The sequence below is a fragment of the Seriola dumerili genome, unplaced genomic scaffold, assembly GCF_002260705.1.
Source record: "Seriola dumerili isolate Sdu_G_001 unplaced genomic scaffold, Sdu_1.0 BDQW01000668.1, whole genome shotgun sequence".
In the NCBI taxonomy this organism is placed as follows: Eukaryota; Metazoa; Chordata; class Actinopteri; order Carangiformes; family Carangidae; genus Seriola; species Seriola dumerili.
In genome coordinates this window covers 1453717-1480080 of record NW_019174923.1, presented here as the reverse complement: position 1 = coordinate 1480080, position 26364 = coordinate 1453717, and the positions used below count along the sequence as shown (strand labels likewise).

The window sequence follows — 26364 nt, the reverse complement described above, 5'->3', positions numbered from 1 at the left end:
ATCTGCAAGGTACATGATAACTGAAGCTTTAAAATAAATGTAGTGGAGTGGAAGTATAAATATAAGTATTAAATAGCATAAAATGGGAATACTCAAGTGCCTCAAAACGTGCAGTAACCTATGTATTTCCAGCACAGGTGTGTGTAGATGCAGGACAGTGGACAGTCAGAATCAGTGTACCATGCAGCGAGGGATAGTGGTCTATCAGTATCAGTTTACTTGGAGAGAACCTGGAATACCATCATGAATTGTGAACTCACTGACAAGACTGAAACACAAACAAAACACTTAATCCTAAACACTAGGGGGAGCTGTTACCAGAGCCTCAAACACATCTGTGATACTCTCCCTCCTCACTGCTCACACACACACACACACACACACACACACACACACACACAAACACACACACCTCAGTGATGAGAGAGGCCTCCCCTCTCTTCATATTTGTACAACAGGGCTTTATGCGGAGGGACAAAGCACCCACTAACCTGCCTATCATCACTCCCTCCCTCCTCCCTCTCTCATCTTGCTGCAGTGCAGAGGACTGGTCCAAAACTGCCTAAAAAAAATCTCTCATCATCTTAAGTCACACAGGCATCAACCACACAGCAGCTCAGGCCCTGAGATCATCTTTGAACTCCAGAGATGAAAAGTGAAGTTCCCTTAGAGAGTAGTCCATTTGTAACTTGACAGCTTCACTCACTTTAGTTTGCCCAACATGTAGGGTACAAATACTTACCCTTCATGTACAAGTACATTTAATGAGTTTTGAGGTACCGACACAAGTGTCTAATTTACCCCACTGTATTTCATAGATGGAAAAGAAATTCTATATATGTGACTAGTTCCCAACCGTTTTGGCTTGTGATCTCTTATGAGATAGATCCTTACAGGGTCCCAGCTGACGTTGGGTACACCCTGGACAGGTCAGGTAGAGACAATTCACTGTGCATGCTTTTGGAGTGTGGGAGGAAGCCGGGATACCCGGAGAGAAACCACACAGGAAAGGCCTCAACTGGGTGTTGAACCCAGAACCTTCTTACTGCGCTACCACGTCACCCGTTGTCTAATACTGCCAACCAGGTCCTCATCGAGAAAAACAGTAGCATTCTCATCTCTGAAGATATAGAAACTCCTTAGAAAAATTTTAAAAACGAAAATGATGAACTGATCAGCCAGAAGACAGACCAACAGTGTCTCTGAAACAACAATAGCCACAGAGATCACCAAGTAGTACCTTATGTGTAAAAGCCCTAAAAAGGGGGATATCGGAGTAAATGATGAGAGACACAAACTTTCTTTAGCTGATGTCACAATCACAAATATCAGTGTATGTTACACACAATATATTTCAGTAATAAGCCATGTAAAAAACAATCAAGGCAGTTTGAAAAATATACTGGAGCAACTTTATCTCATATGCTTTTTCTTTTTAACTCTTCTCTGGCGCATTGATTTGTCCTCGGGCTGGATCCAATCATCCACCGGCGTGCTAATGATTGGGCGGGGCCGTTACGCACTATATATGTAGGCAGGTGAGGCTTGTTCTGATGTGCGCTGCCCCCCCCTCTTCCTGAATCTCCTCTGTGCTGGTTGGCGTGGCTGTGGATCGGCGTGAATGGCGTCTCCTGGTGTTTGCTTGATCCGGCTGCCCCGCGATTGGACGGTAGTCTTTGGGTTTATTCACAAGTACATTCGTAGCAGGTGGTAGTGGCGTTATTTGTGCCTCTGCTCCATTGGTTTGCAGCGTGGCCTACTCCTCTCCTGGCTGCTGAATTAAAGTGTGCCGCCCACCTTGTTTGTCGAGGTAGGCTGGCTCAACTTTATCTTTATTGTTGGCGACTTCTATTAAGCCTGCAACCAAATTATCTTTTTCTCTTGTCTCAGTGTTTTTGAACCTGTGAACTTTTATTATTGAGAGTGGGTGTTAGAAAAATGATCAAATAAAACTCAGGAACACCGTCTGAAAATGATAAGAGTAGGATATTTATTCTTGCAGCAAGGGAACAAGTTACACACCAGAGCTCACAGTGCAAATGTTCAACGGATGCAAGATTCACACAAAATCTTATAATCACAGAATATGTGAGAGTTACCTTGAATTGTTGCTGAAATGAGACAGACATAATAGAGCCTTATCATAGTTAATGTTTTGGTGTAGTGGTCAGGAGGAACAGCAAAAGGTCACTGCGCTCCTCTCAGACAACACTTGTCTTAAAAGTAAACACAATGCACACAATAATGGAAAGTTCTATTAAGGATAATACAGTTTCCCTTTAAGATGGTTATGTTAATCATAAAGTATCACAATTTTTCCAACAGTGGGTAAACCTCCATATAGTAATTTCCTAGGAATGAAATTCCCCCAGGTGGCGTTGTTGACAACTTTTCACCCTGCACCATACCAGTAGTGTGCATACCTGGCGGGGTAATGAAATTGGTTGCTAGCACCTTCCCTGAGCTGTTGTCCCTCAGACTCTGGCCTGCAGGCTGGGCTGTTGGCTCCCTCCTGGTCTGGTAGACCACTGGCCTTGATGCTTCAACTAGTGCCAAGGTTGTTATTCTCACTACTGTCAAGTGGCCAGTAGTTTAGTACAGGGTGGACTGTATGCGGTGGACTTGTCCATCTTGGTCCCTACAGCAGAAATTGAGTTCGGTCTTCTCTGCCCATGCTGGTGATCTGGGTTGCACCAACCTCATCTTGCATGACATCCCCCTGCTTGACAATGTTCCAGTTCAGCAGAGGTACAGGCAGATTCCCCCATCTGAGTATGAGGAGGTGAAGGCTCACATCAACCAGCTTCTTGAGGCTCAGGTGGTAAGGGAGAAAAGTAGCCCTTATGCCTCAACCATTGTTTTGGTTAGGGAAAAGGATGGGAGCCTATGCATGTGCGTGGATTACTGCCTGCTTGACCCCAAGACGAGGAAGGATGTGTTCACCTTGTATTGATGCTCTTTATGGATCCCGCTGGTTTTCTACTTTAGATCGACCAGCGGGTACAACCAGGTACTGGTCTGGCATGCCATTTGGCCTTTTTGAATGGAACCGGATGCCATTTGGGTTGTGCCCCAAGCACCTGGGGCATTGCACAACCGTTGATGCAGAGGCTGTTTAGGGACTACCAGTGTCAGTCATTGCTACTTTACCTGGATGACATCACCTTGTTTTCTTCTTCTGTCTCCCAGCACCTACAGCAACTGGAAGTAGTTCTTGGCCGGCTCCAAAAGGGGAGGGGCTTAAGGTTAAACTTGAAAAGTGTGCATTTTCCAGCTAGAGGTCAGCTATTTGGGGCATGTCACCTCTGGTGGGAAGGTTTCTATAGACCCTGCCAAAAATGAGGTGGTGGCCAAGTAGCAGACTTTGCTCATCCCTTCATTTCAGAGGTTGACGCTAGCCATAGTGGTCTCAGGGCTGTCCTTTTGCATGGGTGGTGTTAGGCCCATAGCTTATGCTAGCTGAGGCCTCCGTCCCACTGAGCGCAACATGGCTAACTATAGTTCCATGAAGCTGGAATTTCTTGCACTTAAGTGGGCAATGATGAATTTTCGGGAGTATCTGTTGGGGCATAAGTGTGTGGTCTTCACGCACAACAATCCACTAAGCTATCTCCATTCAGCCAAACTTGGGGACGCAGAGCACTGATGGGCTGCCCAACTTGCTGCTTTTGACTTCGAGATCAAGTATCGATCAGGTCACAGCCGCCGGCGCTGTGGTTTAATGCAGCTTTGTTTTGACGAGGTAAGCTGCAACTTAATCTTTATTGTAACTACTGTCAGACCTGCAACTAAATACTTTTTTTCTCTCATCTCAGTGTTTTTGAACCTGTGACCGTTTGATATTGTAATTTGTAATTTCCTAGGGGTGACTACGGCAACATAAGATATGAAAAAGCATAAATAATACTGTGCTGTGCTGACGCCTCGGTGATTTTACTTTTTACAATAACGCATGTGACATATTAAAATATAATTTATATATAGTAATCATAAATGCTATTATTTACACGTGTTTCATACCAAAATGCCTGCTGTGGAAAATGCCTGTTACAAGACTTGAGTTACTTCTCCTTACTGTCTTAGTTCAGGAGCCTAAATGCAGTTAATTGATGTTTGACAAATTAGTTTGATTTCATATGTATAATAACAATGATAGACAGTAATTGATAAAAGAAAGTGAAGCATTGCAGGTTGAATTATGTATTTACAAGGTATATACAGTTCATGTTTTCAGTAATGTAATACCATAAGTTGATAGTTTATTTATGTCACTAAAATAAGTGTGTTTTAGATATATACTGTACATAATTGAATTTGTTACATTTGGAATATAAAGGAATAGGTGACTAAGGTCATTGTCTTTTAATGACTTCGCACCTGTATTGCTTAGATGTTCCCGTATGGGGAGGGGCAGGGAGTGATATCAGGTCAGTCATGCAAGCAGAGAGTGGAGCCACACAGTTTTTTGACCTCTCTGTCTCTTGCTTTAGGTAATTATTTTTGATGACTTTAGAAATGGACATTGTTCTGTGTTATTTTCAGCTGTGTTGAAGTAAACAGCTCAACTTTATGGAGTGGTTGTGTGGATTCTTTTGAAGTGGATTTATATTTTTCGAAGTGGAAGACTGATTAGAGCGTCGAGCTAAGGCTTCATTCATTGGAAACCCACACTTAGTTTGCAGCAGGTAATTACCAAGACTTCTGGTGTCAAGGTCAAAGGCTACTCTGTAATCGATTGTTACACCATCTGGTGGTGAAGAGCTGCATATACATTTTTTTTTTCTGAGAACAAGAGTTGCATCAGTCAGCTTCATTTCCTGATGTTATTAGACAGACATTTCTGCACATGATTGTTGTAGTCACACTCTTCAGGGCCAGAAATAGTCATTGATTCAGAAATGTAAATATAGAAAAACTTAAAATACCTGCAGGGCTGTTCATTAGACACTCCTCTTTATTATTCTGCATAAGTAGTGCAAACACTAAAAATTGAGTTTCCTTTGTGCCTACAGTAAGTGGTCAAACCTGCATCAGCAAACTAACCTCTAGAAGCAGATCTTGTCAAATGAGGAGCAGTTTTGATTAAAAGTTCAAACTCCTGCAATGCATCTGGACTCCCATTGTGAAAGGTAAGTTACCAGTAACATCTGGTGGTGACCATGGTGGCAAAAAAAACAACAACTAAGAATGTGTTTTATGAGACCACACGAAATCTTATTCTTAACAAAAGCAGCTTTCATGGTGCAGTTACAAAGTTGGTTTGGCAACAGTGAAGCTACTTCTGCCCATGTGAAGAGTGCATAGTTGATTACCATGCAAACCTGCCCTGGTATGACAGAAGGGAGTGTGCAGTAAATAAGAAAAAAAAACATCAACACATGTCTTTCCACCTCGTGCTGTCACGATTAAAGACCTAATATTTCAATCAGTCTACATCATTGACAGAAACTGTGATACAGTACATCTCATATATACAGTATTGCTTTCTTCTTCCAGAGCCTCCATTCACTCAGAACAAGTGAAGGGTGAGTAATGTCATTGTTCTCCAGTCTTTCTCTCAATGGGGTGGAAGCTCTCAGTCCTTCGGGATCAGCGGAGATCGTTTTGTTGCTGCAACTCAAGAAAAACCGTTTTCACCTTCCGCAGAATTTGGTTTTTGTTTTCAAGTAAACTTTGCTTTTATTTACTAATGAAGGTTTTATAAAGTGGCAGCGCCGCTGTCCGTGGTGCTGAATTAAATTTTCTGATGAAATCTCGGCGGTTTTAGATACTTTTCTGTTTACGGATTTTGTAATGGGAGACACGTGAGGTGCACTTTTCTTTTTCACTTGTTTGCAGCAGTTTTGAATTCCTTGAAACATCTTTGGTTCCAGCTTGGTGCAAGTCAATATAAGTAAATGTCTTTATTACGGCTCATATTTTGACAGTCTTTTCCAAGGTCGTCTTGATTTGATCCTCACTTGTTTCCTGGCAGGAGAAGTGGTCCAACACATTTGGAGAGGACAGATTCCGCAATACCACACTTGTTTTTTTTTTTACTCAAGCAAGAGAGGGAGAGAGAGAAAGAGAGGGAGTGAGAGAGAGGCTGGTACTGTACGTCTTTGCTAATAACCAACAGTAGCTCTAAGGGGCGGTGTCCCACAGAAGGGTAGAGGAGAGCTGGTGCGCACACAGGCTCCACTTTTACGCATCGGTTGTTCGTGTAGGTGTCAGTGCAGAAGTTACCTCGTTTTCTTCGTAAGTAGGACCATGTTGCACTTGGATGTTATATAGAAAATACCATCTGTGTCTTAATAACATTGTTTAGTTTTTAATCACCATCCAACGTGAAGCATACACCAACGTTGTGTGTGTGCGTGTCTGTGTGTGGAGCAAGTGGACCTAGAAAAGTTTCCGTCATGGGGGCGCAAGGATGGAGCTCAGCGCGTCTCGGGTTCGTCGTTTGTGGATATTTGGCGTTTTTCTGCGGGGAAATAGTTCCACGGGCTGAAGCGGGCTGCAGGGAGAGGGAGAGCCCAAACTGCTGCACCGGCCGGAATAACGAATGTTTTGAGTACACCAAGAGGAAAACGGTGTGCTACTGTGATACCTACTGTAAGAAAACCGGAGACTGCTGCGAAGACTATCAACGTGTGTGCCAAATATCTGGTGAGTTACTTGTTCTGTCGCGGTCACTGAAATCTGTAATCAAATAATGTCAGAAATTGTTAATGCTTGTGGGGTTTGTGTCCTGTCCAGAGACGCCTGTTGTTCATTATTGTCCAGTTTGAGCCAGAGGTGGCTGGCATGGAGGTGACACGGAGACAGTGAGACATACTACACATAGCTGTTTCTAGCTGTTTGTTTTAGCCAGAGGTGACCATTTGTAGGGGTTGGACTTGGAGGGGTATCTCCTGTCTTCATGGTGTGTTTTTCAGCGGCAGGTTGTATGTATGTGTTTTTAAGTTTGTAGGGTTGACCCTTGGCCTTCACATCAAAGCTTCAAATTACACAACCTGGCCATGAAGTGGTTGGAAAGTGGAGTGATTGATCATAAGAAAGACCAAAGAAATAAAAACTCCCCTTTGAATCATGAAAGAGACATTAAGTCGTTCAGAGAATCCTTAAATGTGAGTTTGGGTAACCTCTTCCCCCATCATCCAAGCTGCTGCTGCTGCTATATATGGACAAATGAGGGGATGGACACCATGGAAACAAACTGCCAAAGATGGTCAGGATTACAGTGGAGCTGTGTCTGAGATGTGACACACAGGAAACTCTCCAACCTGTAACTGAGGCTGCTCTTACAGTATGTTGAAACGCCTCAACTTCAGGAGGAGTGATTCACTAAGAGTGTGACCCTTATCTTAAGTCCACACTAACAAGCACCTGCATGGACAATCCTACAAGTCAAAGAGCACTTAAAATACTGCAGCAGTCCTTCTATTTAGTCACATTTAGTGTTTACATAGTGAACCTTTGTTTGAGTGCTGTATCTGTGTGGTGATGTGAGCAGGCTGCCTCATCCAGGCTTGAGTCAGTCACTTAAAGGTACATAAGTGCTGCGATGGAAGCAGTGATACACTTTATTAGGCCGCACTGTTCACAGCAAAAATAGCTGTGAACCATCTGTTTATCACTCTGAGCCATATGAGCGTTTTGCACGTTTTAATTAATTTACTTTTTCAATACTTGTATACTTAAATTACAATTAGCATCATGTAACATATAGCTTTATTTAATTTTTTTTTTACAGATTGTAAAGCCCTTTGATACAAATTTGTGATTTTGGGTTATATAAGTAAAATTAACTTGATTTGTAGATTCCTGCTTGAGAATCCTGATCCATCATCATCCATCAAGCAGCATGTTCTAATCAATCTACAATTTGAACTGCATTATCTTAAACAGTGGAAGTGTTTTGCTGTAATGTTAATTAAATGTGATGTCTAGACCATTAAATAGGCTAAAACATTCAAAAACACCAGTACAGTTCTTCAAATGTGCAGAAACTCTAAAATATTGCAGTGATCTAACTGTTTTACATTAAATAAGTAAGGATTTTATGCATACAAGATTCTGTTTGTGCTTTTGAATTGAACTACCAAGTTGACTGATTGCGCATGGAGAAAGGTTTCTTGTAGAGAGGCATTTTCAGCACAAATGAATGCACTCTGCAGTGCTGCTACACTTAAGGAAGAAATATTGCAGACTCAAATCTCAATTTGTGTTTTTCATCCACCAATCAAAGAGGCATGTCGAGATGGCATTTATCATCCGGCAGCCAGCAGCCAGGTATCACTTTATCCATCCCATGTGTCTGCCAGGCTGACCTCGGGTCAGTGTTGAGTCATCACTGTGTTGTTCAACAGCAGCTGGTCCCTCGGAGGTCAGCTGACGGCTGCCATGTGCATCAGTTCACTCACGTGTCAGATGAGGACTTTTAGCACCGTGGACCTCATGTGTCGCTCCGATGTGACACAGTACAGTAACAAAGACCAGAGTCTCAGTTTGGTGTGATGCACATGTTACAGGTTGGAGAGTGTTTTCCAGATGAATGTGGCTACTGTGCAGAACAGCTGTGAATCAAGACATGACTGCTGAATACTCATGTAAGGGTTATATTCATTTTCAATTTAGAAAGTAGCAGCTGTAGAAAAATACTTTTAGGATGTTATCTTTGATGGAGAGAGACGTGTGATGTCATCTTAACCATGACCTTTGAACCCTGTGTGGACCAGTGAGCACTGAGAAAAACATTCTGACTTCCTCCCTTTGCAACCTGAGCATCTTTACAGTATAAACACAGCTTGACCCACTTCCATCAAAGCACCCTGATATTTCCTCACCCACATTACTCTCTGAGACTTTATCTGATCCTGATCCTGCAGGTCTGTAGCACATCAAGGAGTCTGTCTGTGTACTGTCCGTCACAGTCTGTAATTAACACGTGTCAGCTGTAGCCGAGCAAAGAGCTTGGAGTGGGTGACATCAGAGGAGAGACAGAAAGCGAGGCAGACTGTTTGTACCACTTGGACTCAGACACTTAAAGCTCTTCAGAATGTGAAATTGTTCTCTCCAGAGATGTTGTTCAAATGAAGTATCTGGCAGGACTGTGTGCTGTGTGTAAACAGTGTGGAGGATGTTCCTGTGCACGCCAGTAGACATAAGTCAGATTTTATTGCTCTGTTAAGAGCTGTGAGGTATTAATTGAAAACAAGAAGAGTTTGCGGTGGAAGGTTTTTAAGGAAAAAATTGTCCTCCCTTCAGCACAACCACCAAAGCAACTTAAAGTGATGTGTTGTGCATTTCTGTGCCCATTTTTGCCTCACTCATCACAGTGTGGCAAGGCTCAGGAGACATTTTCCTGGCTTAAAATCATCATCAATGGGCATAAACAAAAATTACTTTGCAGAAGGTGTAGCACCAGAAAGCTTTTCTCCCCTTGACTGACTGAATGCACCACTTACTGAGCCATTCTTGTGTTTGAAATATTCCAGGTTTGAAACATTGAAAAAATTGTGGAGTTTGTGGAAACATCACATTTCAGCTGATAGTGGAGTTGCTCAGCAGCCCTGAATTTTTAGGACCACAAAGTGAAGTTTTGAAGTTGAGGAGTCAATATATGTCAAGTTAACACAGTTTATCATCTTTATCATCCAAACCAGTCTGCATAATTTGCTAATATATGTGTCTTCTAGCTCCTGGGCTTGATTCTGAGTGGATGCTTGTCTATTTAATGTCTCTTAATGTCAGCAAAACTAAGCTTGCTATTATTCATGGCTGGCTTGGCAAGGTTATGTGAAAATTTTCCCCCAGCTGAGCTAAAAATAAAGGTTTTTAACTAAGCATTCATAAGCTTTCATCTGTGGCGTTTCATTTTAAACATACGTGGACAAATGCATTGTTGAGGGGGTTGAGAGGATACCTAATTCTGTTCTGACTGAAGCCTCACTACATCAAAATGAAACACAGCCTTAAGATAAGACGGGAGACACTTTTTTGGCTCTCGCTTTCGTTTCTTTGCTATGCTATAACTTAGGGTTGTCAAAAGGCATTCTGGGATAGAAAAGGGAGGGGATAGAATGCGAGTAACTGTCACAAATGAATGATACTGTATGTACAGTGTTAGAAATCCATGTGGGGAGTTGACTCCAGATTATTTAATGGCTCACAGGAGGATGGGGGGGGGGTCCTCTCCTCTCCTCTCCTCTCCCCTCCCACTGAGGAGTCTGTTAATTCTCATTTCAGCAGGAAGACATATCGTAGCCTCTGCCTCAGATACACCGGAGGTTTGCTCATCACTCATCCGTCTCTCCTGCAGGCGCTTCTGCTCCTCTTCCTTTCCTCTAGGGCTGGACGATATTTGCGTCTATCCAGCTACCTTCACTCCCTCTTTCCCTTCCTGGCTTCCCACATGTTCTTTGCCGAGCTTGACTGAAACAAGCCAGCTGTTGTAGACAGCCAACCATCACGTTTCTGCGGGTGCTCACACACTGCACGTACCAGGATAACTACTCCTGGTTGCAAGAAAGTCATCTTTATCATTCCCTGAAGGCGTTTGTCTCACTTATGATGATGATGATGTATTCTTTGTCTAAAAGGAGTTTACATTATGAGTCTGTCCCAACTTTTTGCTTCCACCAAGTTGTTCATTAGATAAGATGCAAACTCAGAATTGATATATTGAGTTTGTGTATCATGTCTGTCGTCCTTAAGCTATAATAAAGTTCGGGAGGCCATGCAATGCAAGCACTTCTTAGGTCCTGCTATTTCAACAGAAAATCTGTCTCAGCTGTGTTTGTAATGAATCCTTTTAATTAGTTGGTTTGTTTGGCTCCTCTTTTCAAGGTGTCTACAGGAAACATTTATATGCTAACCTGTTATTAGGGCTCAGTCCTGTGTCCTTTACCTCTATTAACAGGCTTATGGTTCTCCCTTGTGGTGCCAAACATTATAAGGCTTGTCTGATTGGGACCAAGGCCCAGCTCTGTACATGGGAAGGGAGGGTGGCCGCAGAGGTTTTGAGGTGCAGTGGTCCTGCAAAGCAGCTGGACATCTGGGTCCCATCAGAGAGGAGATGGGAGGGGGTAGGCCTGGGGGGGGGGGGGGCGGGGGGGGGGGGGAGTGAAAAGGAGGACCAAAAAAAAGGAGACAGATGGAGGAGCAAGAACAAGGGAGAGTGTGTGACAAAGTGATAAAGGGAGAAGAAGATAAAGCAAATTGGGCGGGCAGGTCTGATAATCAGCTCTTTTGTTATGAGACCCTAAAATGGAAGCAGGATTCAGGGAGAGTGAAAGAAAAAGCAAAGGAATGCCCATGTGAAAAGCTAGATTGTACACTATTATCTCACTGTAACAAGTGTGACTGGAGATTGGCTGACAAGTCGGGAGATAAAAGTGCTGATGTTGGATACACATTCAGTCCTGTGTTTCAGTGAGTGGTGTTTGTCTGAAGCTCTGCCAGCTGCCGGGAAGGTTAGCCACACTCCCACAAACTCTGTCTGAACAAACTCCTATTCTCCTGAAGTTCTATATATTCTTCTATATATATTACTTTCAACTCTCTTGTTTAACTAGCTACATTTTTAAACATGTCAAACACGTCATCTCTGCAGCAATCATGCTCCAAATCCCTGAATACCTGGTTTCAAATCTTAAATCATGAATGATGTAAAAAAAATGTGTGACTTAAACTGTTTCAAACTGATCCCCCTCCTCCTCCTCCAAACCGGTAAAAATGGAAACTGTTTTGGCAGAAAGGTCCGTGTTTGTGTAGGATCCTTTCATTCACAGCAAGAAGCTGATCGAGAAAATACCTCTTCAGGACCTTTAAGTTAACCACTCGTTCTGTAGGTTGTACCATTTTTTTTTCTCACACTTTTACTTTAACATCAACCTTGTGCTCCAAAAGATTAGAGAATAAACATCTAAAGTCAGGTGCAGATAAAACAATCTAAAGTACTTGAAAACACATTGTAAAAAATATTAGCTCATTGAAAAAACAAAAGCTGAACCTGCTGACAACGAGCACCATTTGTTTCCTGTATTGGGGTCAGAGGTCAAAGGTGGTGGCGCACTTCCCAACTGGGGACTTTCTCGTCAACAATGGGAACAGGGGACAACAGTGGCTGTAAGCTGTGTGGGTCAGGCTGTGTCAGACTGTCAGCGGGGTTATCGCGTGGGTGGTGGGACTGTCGCACTGGTGGTACCAGAAACATAGCTGTGGACCACCACAGTTAGGTAATAACCCTCTGACCTCTGGTTGGCTCGGGGGCCAATAGGCTTGAGACTTCCAGACAGGGCCTCAGTCCTGTTTGTGTGTATGTCGGTGTCGATCAGTGGGGGTAATAGCCCTGTTTCCCCCTTGGGTGCGGGAACTCGCCGACCCTATTGGGTTCATTGCACACCCTCAACAGTAACGAGCCCTTCATGTTTTTTCCCGCTGTGAGAGAGAAAAACAGCAACATCGTAACTGCTCCTGTGAACGTCAGAGGATGTAGGAGGGAAGGAAAGGCGAGGAGACAGGAGCAAGGATAAGAAGAGGAGGAGGAGGTCAGAGGAGGAAGCTGATATGGTTGTAGTGTCTAATTCGATCACGCCCTTGAGTATTCTTTCAAGAACCTCCGTGTCCCTCTACACAGAGAAATGTGTATGTCTGTGTGTTTTAGGGTGATGACTGAGGATGGAACAAGCCCAAGTGGGTGGGTTTGTCTGACAGATATTGTTTTCGATGTGTGTGTGTATGCATGTGTGTGTGTGGTGATCTGGGAAAGGCGAGTGTCAGGTGGGCAGCACTAATGTGCAGGAATGCAGAGATTCCACAGTGGCTTTGTGGATCGGCTGTGTCACTGAGACAGCCGCCCCCCCTCCGAAACCCCAACAGGACCATGGGAATGAACCGAACAGGCGGCACCTTGAAAGCTCTCTCTCTCTCTCGCTCTCTTTTTCTCCTGTTCACACACACACACACACACACACACACACACACTTGCAGCATTGTACTGAGAGTGGTGAGTGTGTATTATAAAGACAGAGTGAGGTAGATTAGATGACGACGGAGGATTAGATTCAGCTATGGTATATTTATCCCCCCTCTCCCTATAATTTCACCAAGAAACATCTGAGAGTTTCAAGCTGTGTGCACCTGCTCTCATTGTATTAAACTTTTCTTGTCTACAGTGAGAAAATACAGCTCCACACTACTAACATAACACTTCACCAAGAACAATTTTGCAGTGTAAATCTTTAAAAAGCATTTTTTAATTTGTGTGTGAGCATTTGAGTGCCTCTCTCCTCTGTTGTTTATGTGTTTTATGACGGGCACACTTCCTCCCTGCTGCTATTAAATCTCAGTGTTGGACAAGGCTTGATTACTGCTGGAGACTCCTGGCTTTGATCAGAGCAGCCATCTAACTAATACAGCTTCCTCTTAGCCTGATGTAATTAGCTCAATCAGTCTACAGAACACTGATTGCTGCTGCTGCTGCTGCTGCTGCTGCTGTGTTTATGTGTTGTATTTGTGTGTGTGTGTGTTGAAGTGTGGTGTGGAGGGAAACCAGAGAGAACAGGATGCAAAATTAGACCCTTATTTTAAACGCCCGCCGCACACGACCTGGGTCGCAGACTTCCGGAGAGTCTGGGGTTTGGCTGATCTAACATTAGTAGATGGTAATGACCCAGTCACTCTTTTTTTTTTTGCCACCCCACCTACCTGCTCAGTGCAGTATCATGCAAGTCTGTATCTGGGTGTGGGTTGCAGCTCACACTTTCAGTCATGCAGTGAGACATGGCAGAATTAGACCCCTTGTCGTGATAACATAGCTGGAAAGAGCTTGTTAGAGTCAGAAAAACATTTTTCTTTCTCTTCTACCCTCATGCCTTTAAATCTTCCACCATTGACACTCATTTTAACTTCCCAAAAGTACTTGACCTCCACTGAGATAACCTAAAGCAACCCAAAACAACTAGAAGAAGGTTCAGATGATCCTTCTGTGTATTTTTCACACATTTATTTCATGATTTTTTTTTTTTGTGTGCATTTCTGCTGCCATATATCAAAGACCCCCAGCTGATCTCTGTATTTCCCTGCTTCCCTAGCAGCCATTGACTGTGTGGTGGGATCATGGGGTCCCTGGTCATCGTGCACATCTCCATGTGGAGTTGGCAGCACAGAAAGGAGTCGCCAAGTATCTGTTCCCCCTAGAAACGGAGGCATGCCCTGTCCGGACCTCAAACAGCGTCGAGGATGCTTTGGAAACAACGCCATATGCAGCACTGCGAAAGGTGAGAATGTGACCTTTTCTGTGTGCTCCTGCATACGTGCATTTCTGCATGCACGGACTCCTGCTCTGAACGCTGTTAAACATGAATTTGGTATTTTAATGTTCTCTGGGGGACCGTTTGTTAACAGTTTTACTGTAAGCAACGCATTTGCGCACATCTGCTCTGAAGCCTTATCTCCAGCTGCACTATTTCAAAACACCTCAGTTATGGTCTTTACTGTTAAGCAACTTATCCGGTGATAAAACACCAGAACTCAGATAAACACTCTTCCAAGAAAAGATTTTCAGGGAAAACTGCACTTCACATCACTCTCTATTTATTTACCTGACATCATTGTTGCCCCGCCCCCCATTTCCCCCTTTCTATCCCCACACTTGACTTTCAGAAGTGGCAAAGATCCTGCCTGATTCCTTCAAGAGGAACTTCAAGGACCCTTGGAGACGACCACACATGCTGATGAAGGAGGAGAAGGCCAGGTGAGTCCTCTATTATCAGACTGCAAACAAACACACAGGACTGCTCACTACTGACCCAGCCATGCAGCCCACTTTGATTTCCTCTTTTGAACTGGCTTTTATTTGCAATCAGTGCAGAGAGGGAGTAATTACAGCTGAACTGTGTGAAATGTTGACTGATCGTGTGTCCGGTACTGCACTGAGGCTGAGATTTTGTGGTGACAAAAATGCTAGCCAAGCATTATTTATTTATGCAGTTTACAAGCTTAATATTTAAAAAGCATATTTGATTCTATCTTTAAAAACACAACTCTTACTCCTGGCTGTAATTATAATGAACAAAATGCTCTACTTTCTTGCCAGCAGTTGTTTATTAATAATTAAGAAACTTTCAGATGTTAGAAAATAATTCTGGCATAAAGTTCTTTCATTCCAGCTCCAACCTCCGAGGCTTATCAGCTCCACTGATAGCACTGGATTTTACTCTAGGTTCATATCAGTTTTTCTTTATTTTTTTCCTTAGTTTCAAAGGTCACTTTAAGGTCAACTTTGCGCTACAAAAGATTAGAGAAAAAGTACACAGAGCCTTGAAATTGCTTTGACTGGGTAACTTGAACGTCAACACTGAATATTTGCATCATGAGCTGGCCTTAAGTGATAAGGCAACTGTAATCCATGTACGAGGTGAACCCTTCCTGCAGAGATGTCACCTTTGATCTGAAGCGGATTGCAGATGTTCTCAGAGATGGAAAAATCAGAGACAAGGGAATGAAATCATGGCCTGTTTTCCTGACAGCCCACAGCCTTTCACACTGATTAAAAAGGACATTGGATACCTTTGTTTTGACTGCAACACAAAGCATCAGAGGATTGGAAGTGCATTACTCATAAATGTGAGAAATTCAGCACAGATCATACAGAGTTAGGGTTTCACAGAGACATCTGGTGCATTGACAGGTCCGTGGTGTTGTCATGGAAATTGATCCAGGAAATGAGGGGTTAAAATGATGATTGTAGTTGTCTTTGGATCTCTTGTTATTTCTGGGAAATTACTGGAAGGAGTAAGATTTTAGATGTAACACTTGGAGGCTTAACACAGATCTGTTTTAATTCCTGACAGATGATCTTAGATCTTTCAGTAATTAAGACATAAAGATATTTGTTTTTTTTTTGCACATAGCATTTTAGTGGTATGAACAGGGATTTGAAGCTTTTGAGGTTTGGTTTGGCAGAATGTACAAGTCCAAGCCTGATTTAGGGAGAGAGAAAAAAAATCCCTTTTCAGCAATGGTATGTGTGCATATATATGTGCAGAACTTCATTACACTTATTTCAGCATAATTTAAAAATGATCTCAAATGCCTATGCTAATAAAGATTTATGACAGAATCCATTAAGCACAAGATTTTCTGAACACTCCAAATCAGACTATTGCACAAGAAGATATTTTCCAATGTTACTGTCGGACAATGTCCTTAGGAATCATTCTGAGAAAAAAAACAAAAAACATGATGTTTTCCTAGACAAACCTCCCTACTGGGGATGTTCTTTTGTCACAGCTGACTGAGTCATTGACAAAATAAATAGTTCCTGCTAGAGAACAACAGGGATCTAAACAAGACTTTATTATTGTTTCCAGTGCACAGACTGATCCGTGTTGATATGAGGATATGGCAGATGACCATGACACTGCTGGATCACCTTCAAATGGAGCCAGACTGTTATCAACCAAATTCTATTTGGCTTTTGTCTGGTTATAATCTTGGGCAAGTGCAGCTTGCTGTGTTGGATCACCACTTGGCTTTCATCAATCAAGCCAAGCTGGATCGCTTGAAGGGTGGGGGAGAGGGGGGAGGCCTTGTTGGAGCGCTTGAACCCGGCCTGTGTCTGTCTCTGTGTCTTCATCTGGACATTTTGATGCTGTAGAGGCATACGTGAGTGAATGATTAAAGAGTCCAAAGCTCAATCCAAAGAACAAAATATCAGATGCTGTGCTGTTGGCTACAGAGCTGTGTGAGCAGCACCCTGTTTGATTCTCACAGGATTATGTTTATAGGTTTTTAAGCTCATGGATGTGTGAGTTGACTTTTTGACCTCTGCATTTTTTATTTTATTTATTTTTTTGCCACATTTAAGAATCAAAAGTAAGTAAAATCGAGAATTATTTTTGACACTTCTCCTGTCTTTCCTTGTATTTCTTCCCTCTGTGCGTGCAGTTACTGCGTGTACCTGCGGGTGAAACAGGCCAGTGCGGCGTGTAAACTCAAACTGTGGAGTAATCAGCTGGTGAGAGAGAGGCTGGTCTGTGCAGAGTGTCAGAGTGATGCCATGTCAAAGTCAGACCGCTGTGGAGGTGACGGCCTAGAGAGCACCAGGTAAACCAAACAACCCACAAGATATGTTAACCCATTACAACCCTGATGGTTGTAAGCTTAGGATACTGGGTCTGTGTAGATGTGTAGTCCAACAGCTGCTTCTGAATAAGCCAAATATCTTCCTCAACACAGATCCTGTAAGGTGTAAACTGGAAGTGGGATCAGAGATTTTCATAATGTGTTATGCACCATGTGTTACGTGGTAAAACAGATACAGTCAAACGTTGGCCAAAGCTAAAGTAAGCATACCGTTCAACATACATTTAAAAAGTGTGCAGAGCTGTAAAAAAACATCAATTAGTTAGTCTGACACTGGATAATATGGAAAAATTGTTTCCCTCAAAACTGTTTTTTTTATCCCTCATAATGAAAAGACTTTTCCTCTATATGCCTGATGCGGTTGTTATGTTCTCAGAACATTCTGGGCAGCAGCGTCAGTCCCAGGCTGCCATGGCTCCTGGGTACGGGAGTCGTCTTCTGAGGGCTGCCGCTGTCCTCCCTACTCCGTGCTCTTTGTGTGAGCTGACATCATTCAAACCCAAGAAATCCGTGTGCAGGGAAAAGGTTTCCCTCAACACCTCCTGCAAAACTGTGGAGAGCCCTGCCAGCCAAGCCAGACCCCTTCGATCCAGATTCCTGGATGGGTAACTCAAGGAGATCAGCAGCATCCTGCCACTTTTTCCTTTCACCTCATACTCTGTACTGTATACACTATTGCTAAGCACACAGAAATTCTTGCATTTAACTTCAGATTTTACAGCCACGTTATGTACTTTTTCTCCTCCAAAGCACAGCAACATCTATTTACCTTTTTACCTCTGAATCTTTGCTATCTACCTCCATCAATGCAAGTGCATTTATTAATGCATAATGTATAAATATATAAATATATTATTTTGCTTTATACATTTTCTACTTTTGATTGTTTATGTGTAATGTATACGTGTCGATATAGCTACACTTATTTGTATCCAACAGTTTTACCACCAAACAGCAGCTGCTGCACCCAGTTTAAACCGCAACCCAAAGGGTCCTATATCACCTGCAGGCTAGAGATGCTGAAAACTGGTTCCTCCAAATTGTATCCAATGCTAGTCAATATATCTGTATTTTGCAGTTTTGTCTCCAATATTATTTCTTGTCAACAAAAACATTTACATCAGCAAGTCAAGGTGAATATCAGGTATTGATTCTCAGGTGCTTAGATTTGTGTCTTTGTCTCCCATCAAGCTTCCTCTTACATGTTTGCCTCTTCTTATGGTGAGTCACTGATGTTTTTAGTAGTTTAAAGTGACTCATAGCGGAAATCATTCACATCTGTTTAGACCTAATATTGTTGGAGAGGAAAAAGAGCCATTTAAGAGAATTTCGCTGTGGTTCTCTGTGTTCTCTGTGTCCTCTGTGACTGAAAGGAACTGTTTTCTCTGACTCCCTGCCTCGCTCAGAAATCCAATTAAATTCACAGGGGAGTTTATTTCATCAAAGTATCAGCCAATATAACTATCCCATGCCATGTTACTCCCATTTTATTAATTAACAGAATCTTCTCCCATCAACCCCCTCAGATCCTTGACATGCACTTCTTCTCTCTTCTCTGCTCTTGTTGTCTCTTGGTGTTTTCTGTCAAAGAAACTGTAGATGCACAGCGTTACCTTCTTGACTTAAAAAGCAGGAGTCAGTCAACCAGCTCTGTACGCCTTCGTTTTTAAGATGAGGACACGTGTGGTGCCAGTAAAAAAAAGAAAAAAGAAAAAAGGGCTTTTCTTTCTTGAAAGCTGTGACTTTCTCTTTCTCTCCCATGTCTGTGTATGTGTTTGTGTGTTTATTTATTATAAATCAAGTGATGATTTTATTAGTGCAGCACAGCATACTCTGTACACTGTCCATTAGTGAAAATAAACAACTATACTGTCACCCCCTCCCCCCCTCCCCTTGTCATATGTGGGTATTTAATTGCTTCATTGCATCCAGATTAAGCAATAACAGATTTTCCAAGCACGTCTGACTTCTCCACTCTAGATATTGTAGGATGACCACCGCTCCACCCGGCCATTTCTCTGCTAAGGTGCTGGAAGTATCACTGAATCCATTTATGACTTCTCTACTCTGCAATTACTACTACGAACCCAGCACTGCTAAGTATATCCCTCAGTTTGACCAGTGTTTACATGCAGCAGCTCACAGTTAAAAGGAAAACATACGTAACTTTATGCAAACATGTGCCCATCAACGCATTTTTGTTGCATTCTTGACATTTTTACCTGGGTTGTAAATGTGATGACGACAAGCACAATGACAGCCAAAGTGTATAATCATGTTTTTGAGCTGCATTCTTCTGCAATTAGGGGTTTGTTTTCATGATATAACTGTCAGATTTGATGTGTGGACAGACTAAAGGAGAAGCCTGAGACGCTGGACAGCTTGCATCATGTGTAAGTACGTCTTTCATTGGTGTTTGCTCGGGTCCTCTTGACAGAACACAAAAATGCACAATTTGAAACCCAGCTTGCCTGTTACATTATGTAATACATGGACTAGTTAACATGGAGTGGAGTGAACATGGAGGAGAGGATGTCTAAACCTTGACTCTGACCCTGAAAGGTTGTGACTCTCGTTAAAAGTTATTGCTTCTTGTCCTTGTTGACAGTTTTCTACACATTTGTCAAGCGCATATTACACAAATAACACCAATCAAACCACAGTTCAGTGAAGCCCTTCAAAACAAGCAGGGGTGTAACTAGGAGAGTAAAGCGGTAAAGCAACGTTAAGGATGCATTTGGGGTTTTAAACATTGCATATGTCACCTATTTAGGCCTGAAGTTGAGAAATATCAGAGGTCACTCATTGTCTTCATGAATGAAGTGCAGTTTTGTCTGAACATGGAAAACAGAAAAATGCCAAAGACTTCACTGTATACTCAACGGTACACTAGTCCTGTGACTGACAACAAGCACATAAGAAATGGCTTTGTAAAAAGCCAGATGACCAAGATCTAACAAATCAACACTTCCAAAATGAGTCCTTTGAGAGACACTGCTCAGACTGCTGGCTGCTTTCATGTGTTTCATCTCAGAGGCACTTGAACTTCACCTCCTCCATTAATCTCTCTAGCCACCCTCCCCTCTTTCTGTGCCCTCCTCCCTCCCTCTCCCCAGCTCCCTACCAAACTCCCCTCGGTCAGCACAACTCTTTATTTTCTCTTACTACAACAGTGGCAATAGAGTGCTGTCAGCCTGACAGTCCATCCCTTCTGAAGCAGGCTTTACCCCCCTGGCTGCCCTGCCTCTGCTGCTAACCCGCTTTCCAAAGGGCAGGAAGGCCCGTCTCTGGCCCAGTGCCTGATGGGCTCCGACAGCAGTGTGTTCTGGGATTACGCCCGCTGAAAAGGGGGGCATTCCAGCACCGACGGCCTTTGTCACAGCACGGCCACTGTTTGCTTTTGACAAGACAGCTGTTCAAAGCCCTCTCGGCCCCCATGGATGGCGTGAAGGGAAAGAACCCAGAGGTGACTTCCGTTTATTGGTGGTGTCGGTGGATGTGTGGTGCCACCTCGACCTGAGGTCCCTTCTTCAGCATTTTATCCGTAGCCCCTGTCTGACCATCTTATACAATCGCATTTGATTCTACTGTGATCACTACATTGAAGTCACAGAAATAAGTCGCTGCTTTTGGCAAAAGGGAGTCAAACCTTGAGAATTAAAGAATATCACTTAACAAGCTTGAGACTTTTCTGCCCCACGGCCATATAGGTTTTCTCTCCAAGCAGAATTTTCAATTGTCCTTTCCTTAGAAATTGGAGCTTGTCCTAACCAGTAGTCTCTCATTCAAATTCTCTGGAAGACGGACAATTGACCACAGGGAAAACCTTCTTAGATTTGTGTTCCTGCGTGTTTGGTGTAATTGCACAATAGTTGCTCAGTTTTTAAGTTGTTTGTTGTATCTGGAGCATTCAACTAAACCTTGTTTTAAATAATATATATATATAAATAAATAAACATACAATATTTACATATACGTGCTTGAGGTATGACAAAAACACCTTTTAGTCCTCACATGCCGGGGCCTCCCTCAGCTTGGGGGCCTGAGTAGGTGGTACCCCTGTTTTCCCTCTGCATCGCCCCAGTGTTAGGTGTTTTTGGGAAGTGTGTACTGTAATTAGTAAGTCGCCCTAATGAAGGCTTGTATCCTATGTGGAAGCAGCTGGTCCAACACAGAGGAATGATAATGAATAGATGCTTTGACATGAGGACCTGAGCTACACACAGCAACGCAGCTGGTACACAACAGAACCAGTGTAGTAAACACCCCCACACCCTAAGATGATCGTATTGAAAGAAACTTATCAGAAATAAATGTCTTGTTTTCAGCATCATGCGTCAGTATAACACAGAATTTTTTTTTTTGTCTATTTTAATTATAGTAAAATATAATTTTCTTTTGAAATGGCTGAAATGAGATTTCAATAATAATTTCATTGTTTTGATCCTTTACTAGAGGAGAGAAGTTTTGATGCACATAGCAGGGCTACTTTCAACTATAACATGTGCGTGGAGAATAAAAGGTACATTCTAAATGATTCTTAATTATCACCCAGTTGATGTATTTAAATGCAAAACTAAACCGCGCTGGTCCTGTAGTAATGTGAGCGGTGGTATATTGCTACAGAAGTTTAGGGAAATTCCAACATACAACTCTGGCGTCACCTTGTGGTGCTTTTGAATTCCTGTTAACAGTGACACAATTGCTAAAACACCTTATGTGATCAACCCTTACAATGGCTTTTATTGAGTATGTGGTTGTTGATTAGAATACATGATAAGCATGATAACAATGAAACACTTGTGACCATGAATCCTCATTTATTTTCTTATTCTTGATCAAATTAGCCTTGTGTTTTAATTTCTGAAAAACATAACACGTTGGGGAAGGTTTTGTGATTCTAATATTGCAGATATTCCTTCAGTTTCTAGAGTTTTTATATTCACAGCTAACTTGTTCACATTATTTATGCTGTACAATAATTTCCATCACATTCTGCAGCATTCAGAATGATAAAGATCAATATAAACAATTTATATAAAGCCACAAACAGAAGAACATGAGCATACATCAGACAAAAGAAAATCAATTTCATACTGAAGATTTTTTAAAAAGTGAAGCATTATGATGAGATGTATCCGTGGAAGCTATGAGCGATGGCACAGAACCAAAAGCTAGTCTTCTGTACAAACAAATTACATGTAAGGCAAATGTGACTTGAGCAAGACTTGTATGTACAAATGTGGAGGCAGGTCCAGGATATTAATCCTACACACAAAACATTCTGCTTTTAGACATGTGCAGTGTTCTTGCCTGTTTACTGAGTTAATAATTCATTTGTCAAACCATTCATCTGCTTTGCCTGAATGACGAGCAAACTAGCAGCCAATTGTGCGTCTTTGGTGACCGAGAAAAACTGATCTAGCTGACACTGTAATCACCCAACCAATGCAGATTCAGCTGACTACAATCAGATAGAAGTGCAGTGGAGTTTTATGGAGAAAACAATCAGATTTTATCCAGACAGAGACAGTCCCTTACATCTCATACACACACGGAGTAGAGTATTCCCTTCGAAGCAAACATGTAAAGGAATCACATTTTAAGGTAGGATAACTGTTAGAGGCATGTGCAAGAGTCAGCTGGACAAAACCCAAGACAACATGTCAGTGTAAAAGTCTGTGGTGGGAGGAAATAGGCAAACGTGGGTTCATGGACTAACCTGAAACAGAAATGGAAAATTCACTCAAGAAGAAAATAATATGGATTAAAAAAAGTTTTCACCTGTTCGTTTGTGAGAGTTCAAAAAAAAAAAAAAAGAAGAAGAAAAGACTAAATCAAAGAACAGGTGTATTCGACAAAGGCCAGGATGGAAACCAAGTGAGAGGATGGTGTCTTTGTCTCTGCAAAGTGAGTCCAGGCGTTTGTTTTATTTGAGGTTTTTAATCTGTTGGTTTGTGTTGTGGATTTTGACATCCATCTTGTCCACTTTATTCATCAGAGAATCAATGGAGTCGTCCTGGTCCTCTATCTCAGACTGGAGACCAAGTCCAAGGTTCTTTAGTCTTCTCAAGCCATCGGACATCTCATCTATCAATGGATATTTTAAGGTCATGCATTTGAAAGAATAGTGTAATTGTGCAGTGTAAATTATAGTAAATAAATTTAAACCTTACCAAAGGCAGGGATATCATCCCCTTGCATCTTTCTCATACAGCATTGTATAAAACTTGGTATTATGATCAAACAGAAATGGTTTTTACCTAGATTATTGTCGAGGGTCTGGTGAGCCTCCCTAAGGTGTCTATTCTGAGGGTATCCGTTCTGTCTAGACGAGCTGTCATCTGCTGATGCAGAAGCTCCAAATCCTGCAACATAAAAAAAATCAAAAATGGTGGCAGTCAGTTTGTGGTATGGTTATGCCATGCTGAGGTTCTAGTGCAAACTCTTACCTCCTGTGTTAATCTTTCTGAGGTTGGGGTGGCTGGCTTGGTACTTATCTTCATGTTCTCTGCTGCTGGACATGGCATTCTGTAATCTGAACACGAGAAAGTCAGATAAGTATTGTTTAACTATTTATCAAGGAAAGTCAATGACAAGTGGCTGGAAAATGCAAAATAGCAATTAAAATGTAGTTGCTAAGAATGAAGTAGCAACCGATGATGTAAAGATACAATACTGTAATGGTTTTATCTGACATGACTGTGATTCATATTGACAGACTGAATCTTACCTTTCACTGCCCTGGTAGGCCTTAGGCTGCTCAGGTGGTGGCTTTGTCTCTGGCTTGCCCTTGAAGTAATTGACAAGGCCACCCCACACACTCCTTATACTGTTAATGTGCTTCTGACTGGTCTTCAGGTCCTGATCCATGTTGTCCAACATCTTGTCTGTCCTCTTCAGAACCTCACCCTGTCGCATCAGCTCCTACATAGACAAAGACAAAGAAAGAGAAAGAGAGAGAGAGAGAGAGTGAGAGAGAGAGCAAGAGAGAGAGAGAGGGGGAGAGTTTGATTGTCACCCTCTCGAAGACAATGTAATTCTTTGTGTTCCAGTGAAAAGCTGATTAGTTTGACATACCTCTGCAGTTTCCACACCCATCTTCTCTGATTCATAGATGAGGCCAAGGGAGCGGTTACTGCTGTCCACAGCAGACTGAGCTGTACGCATCACTTCTTGCTGGAGGTACCGCTGCTTCCTCTCTGCTTCACTCATGCCACTGTCACTGGGGTCATCATCAAAACCCCTACTTTTAGGCCTAAAGTCCTCCTCATCGTCATCGTCTGCAAACGGGTTGTGGGATTTAGGGTAGGCCATCTATGGAGGAGACACACAATGTGTTGACAAAACAATCCAGAGCTTTCAACTGTATCTCATGAGCTACATCTTTGTCAAGCTACTACTTCCAAGGATAAGAATGAACTTCGAATGAACTTCCATACTCAACAGAGAGTTTGTTTCCATGAACAGCTGGACAGTGGGGATTTTGACCATATTTCAAATGGGAACAAAATCTCTTAGGAACAAAATGAAATTATTAGCTGGTGGAAAATAAGATTAAATAATAGGATTACAGTTCTGATGCTAATTTATTGATCAAACATTCTGGATACAACATAGCAAATGTAAAGAGTTGTTTTTCTTAATTTCACATCATTACAAATGAAAAAGTATGGCGTTTGGGTCTTTGGTCAGAGCAGTCAGGTTAATAATTTTACTATAATTTTTGACTCTTGCATGTAAAGCATTAAATTGTTAAAAGCCCTTTTGATATGGCGACAAAAAGGTCCATAAGGAAAAAGAAAAATTATTTGTGAGGACTTGCTACTTCAAGTTAACACTCCTCTGCAGAATGAAAACAAAACTTCTACTGATACTTTACGTATATGTTATTGGATAATACTTATGTACTTTTACACTTTTACTTTTACAGTTTCACAATTTTGAATTCAGCACCTATACGAGTAACAGAGTTTTTTAACTTATTCCATTGCTACTTTTTTTTTTTTTTTTTTAGCGAAATAAAGGATGCGAGTATTTCTTCCACCGCTGCTTATTTAATTTGACAGATGGTATCCCAACCTTGAGAGAAATTAATTGACTCGATCTTTAGATTGCTGGTTTCAGCTAGCTAAAATACAACGGTCACAATGACTCACACTAATCAACTGCTAAAACAAGTAGACGATATAAACGGAAAGTAACTGTTACTGTACAATAGCTATATTACAATGTTTCAAGCGTTAAAGCTAACGAGGGGTGTTGGCTTGCTAGCTAATTACCAAAGATTGAAAGCTAGCCAAACAACCACACCCATAAGCCAAGACACGACGACGCTGTGCCGACATTGGCGTTTTCTATTAAGAGAATAGATAGTATATAAAATTAAGCTATAAAAATTACAGGGATGATCGATTTTAAAGACAAACCTTTGACCGTTAGAGCTGTGGACGTTGTTGTTGCTCAGCTGACTGTGAGCTACTTCCGATCACGTTCGGTGACGTAGCCGCGTGTTGTCCCAACGACTACTCCTGCGCATCAGAAACGCATAAGACGAAAATTAATAAGCAATTAACTTTGACACTTTCACATGATTCATTTATGTCTTATTCTGATTTTTTTTTAAATATAAATAATATTTAATATATATATATATATATATATTAAATACATATTTCTAAATACTAAGTCTTCTTAGCTTTTTTGTTCCTCACATCTTTAATTAAGGTGAAATATTGAGTTCAACAACAAAACGATGAAAGCAGGGTTTGGACCCTGTCCATTTAAATGTGTGGATGTGACATTTACCATGAATCATAAGCAACAAGATGTGTCACTTCCTTCCCACCGAACACAAGATACAATATCATATCAAATACAAATCAATCTGCACTTTAGTTCCCGTTTTGCTCTTCATAAAACTTTGCATATCCAAAATAAGAGTTAAAGCAACAGAAAAACAAATGAAAAAGTATTTTCTCTATCTTGATTAACATAATTTGGTGGAAAAATTATACAGACAACAATGTGGTGAATAAATACTGTCTCAACCTCTGGCTTTGTTCATTGCTCATGTTTGTTTAGGGAACTTTGGACAAAATAACTTAAACACAGCACTAGATCACAGTGTCTTGTTTAACAGTGACTGTCGCTGTAACAGTGTTTGTGTGGTCAAACACAGAGCCACTAATGTCACTGCCAGCGCTCGTCATGTTTGTCCCTGCTGTGTTG

The 26364-nt window shown here is 41.8% G+C and overlaps 2 protein-coding genes across 3 annotated transcripts; one reads left to right on the top strand and one right to left on the bottom strand.

Annotated features, from left to right (window-relative positions):
- Positions 1-6163: 6163 nt before the first annotated feature.
- Positions 6164-19008, top strand: LOC111236506 (somatomedin-B and thrombospondin type-1 domain-containing protein-like). 2 transcript variants are annotated; one of them, XM_022765260.1, is made up of 5 exons: positions 6164-6648; positions 14082-14264; positions 14650-14740; positions 16936-17094; positions 17510-19008. In XM_022765260.1, exons 1-5 carry the CDS (start codon positions 6399-6401, stop codon positions 17613-17615), a joined length of 789 nt encoding a protein of 262 aa, XP_022620981.1. In that variant the 5' UTR covers positions 6164-6398; the 3' UTR covers positions 17616-19008. The 2 variants fall into 2 exon arrangements, with proteins under 2 accessions (XP_022620981.1, XP_022620980.1); XM_022765259.1 differs by having other exon boundaries at positions 14079-14264.
- A 2852-nt stretch (positions 19009-21860) lies between these two features.
- snap29 (synaptosome associated protein 29) lies at positions 21861-25664 on the bottom strand. The gene is made up of 6 exons (XM_022765240.1): positions 25563-25664; positions 24214-24450; positions 23867-24060; positions 23586-23671; positions 23397-23501; positions 21861-23223 (listed from the first exon to the last, which is right to left on the bottom strand). The coding sequence occupies exons 2-6, from the start codon at positions 24448-24450 to the stop codon at positions 23063-23065; spliced, it is 783 nt and encodes a 260-aa protein (XP_022620961.1). The 5' UTR covers positions 25563-25664; the 3' UTR covers positions 21861-23062.
- Between the last annotated feature and the right edge of the window lie 700 nt (positions 25665-26364).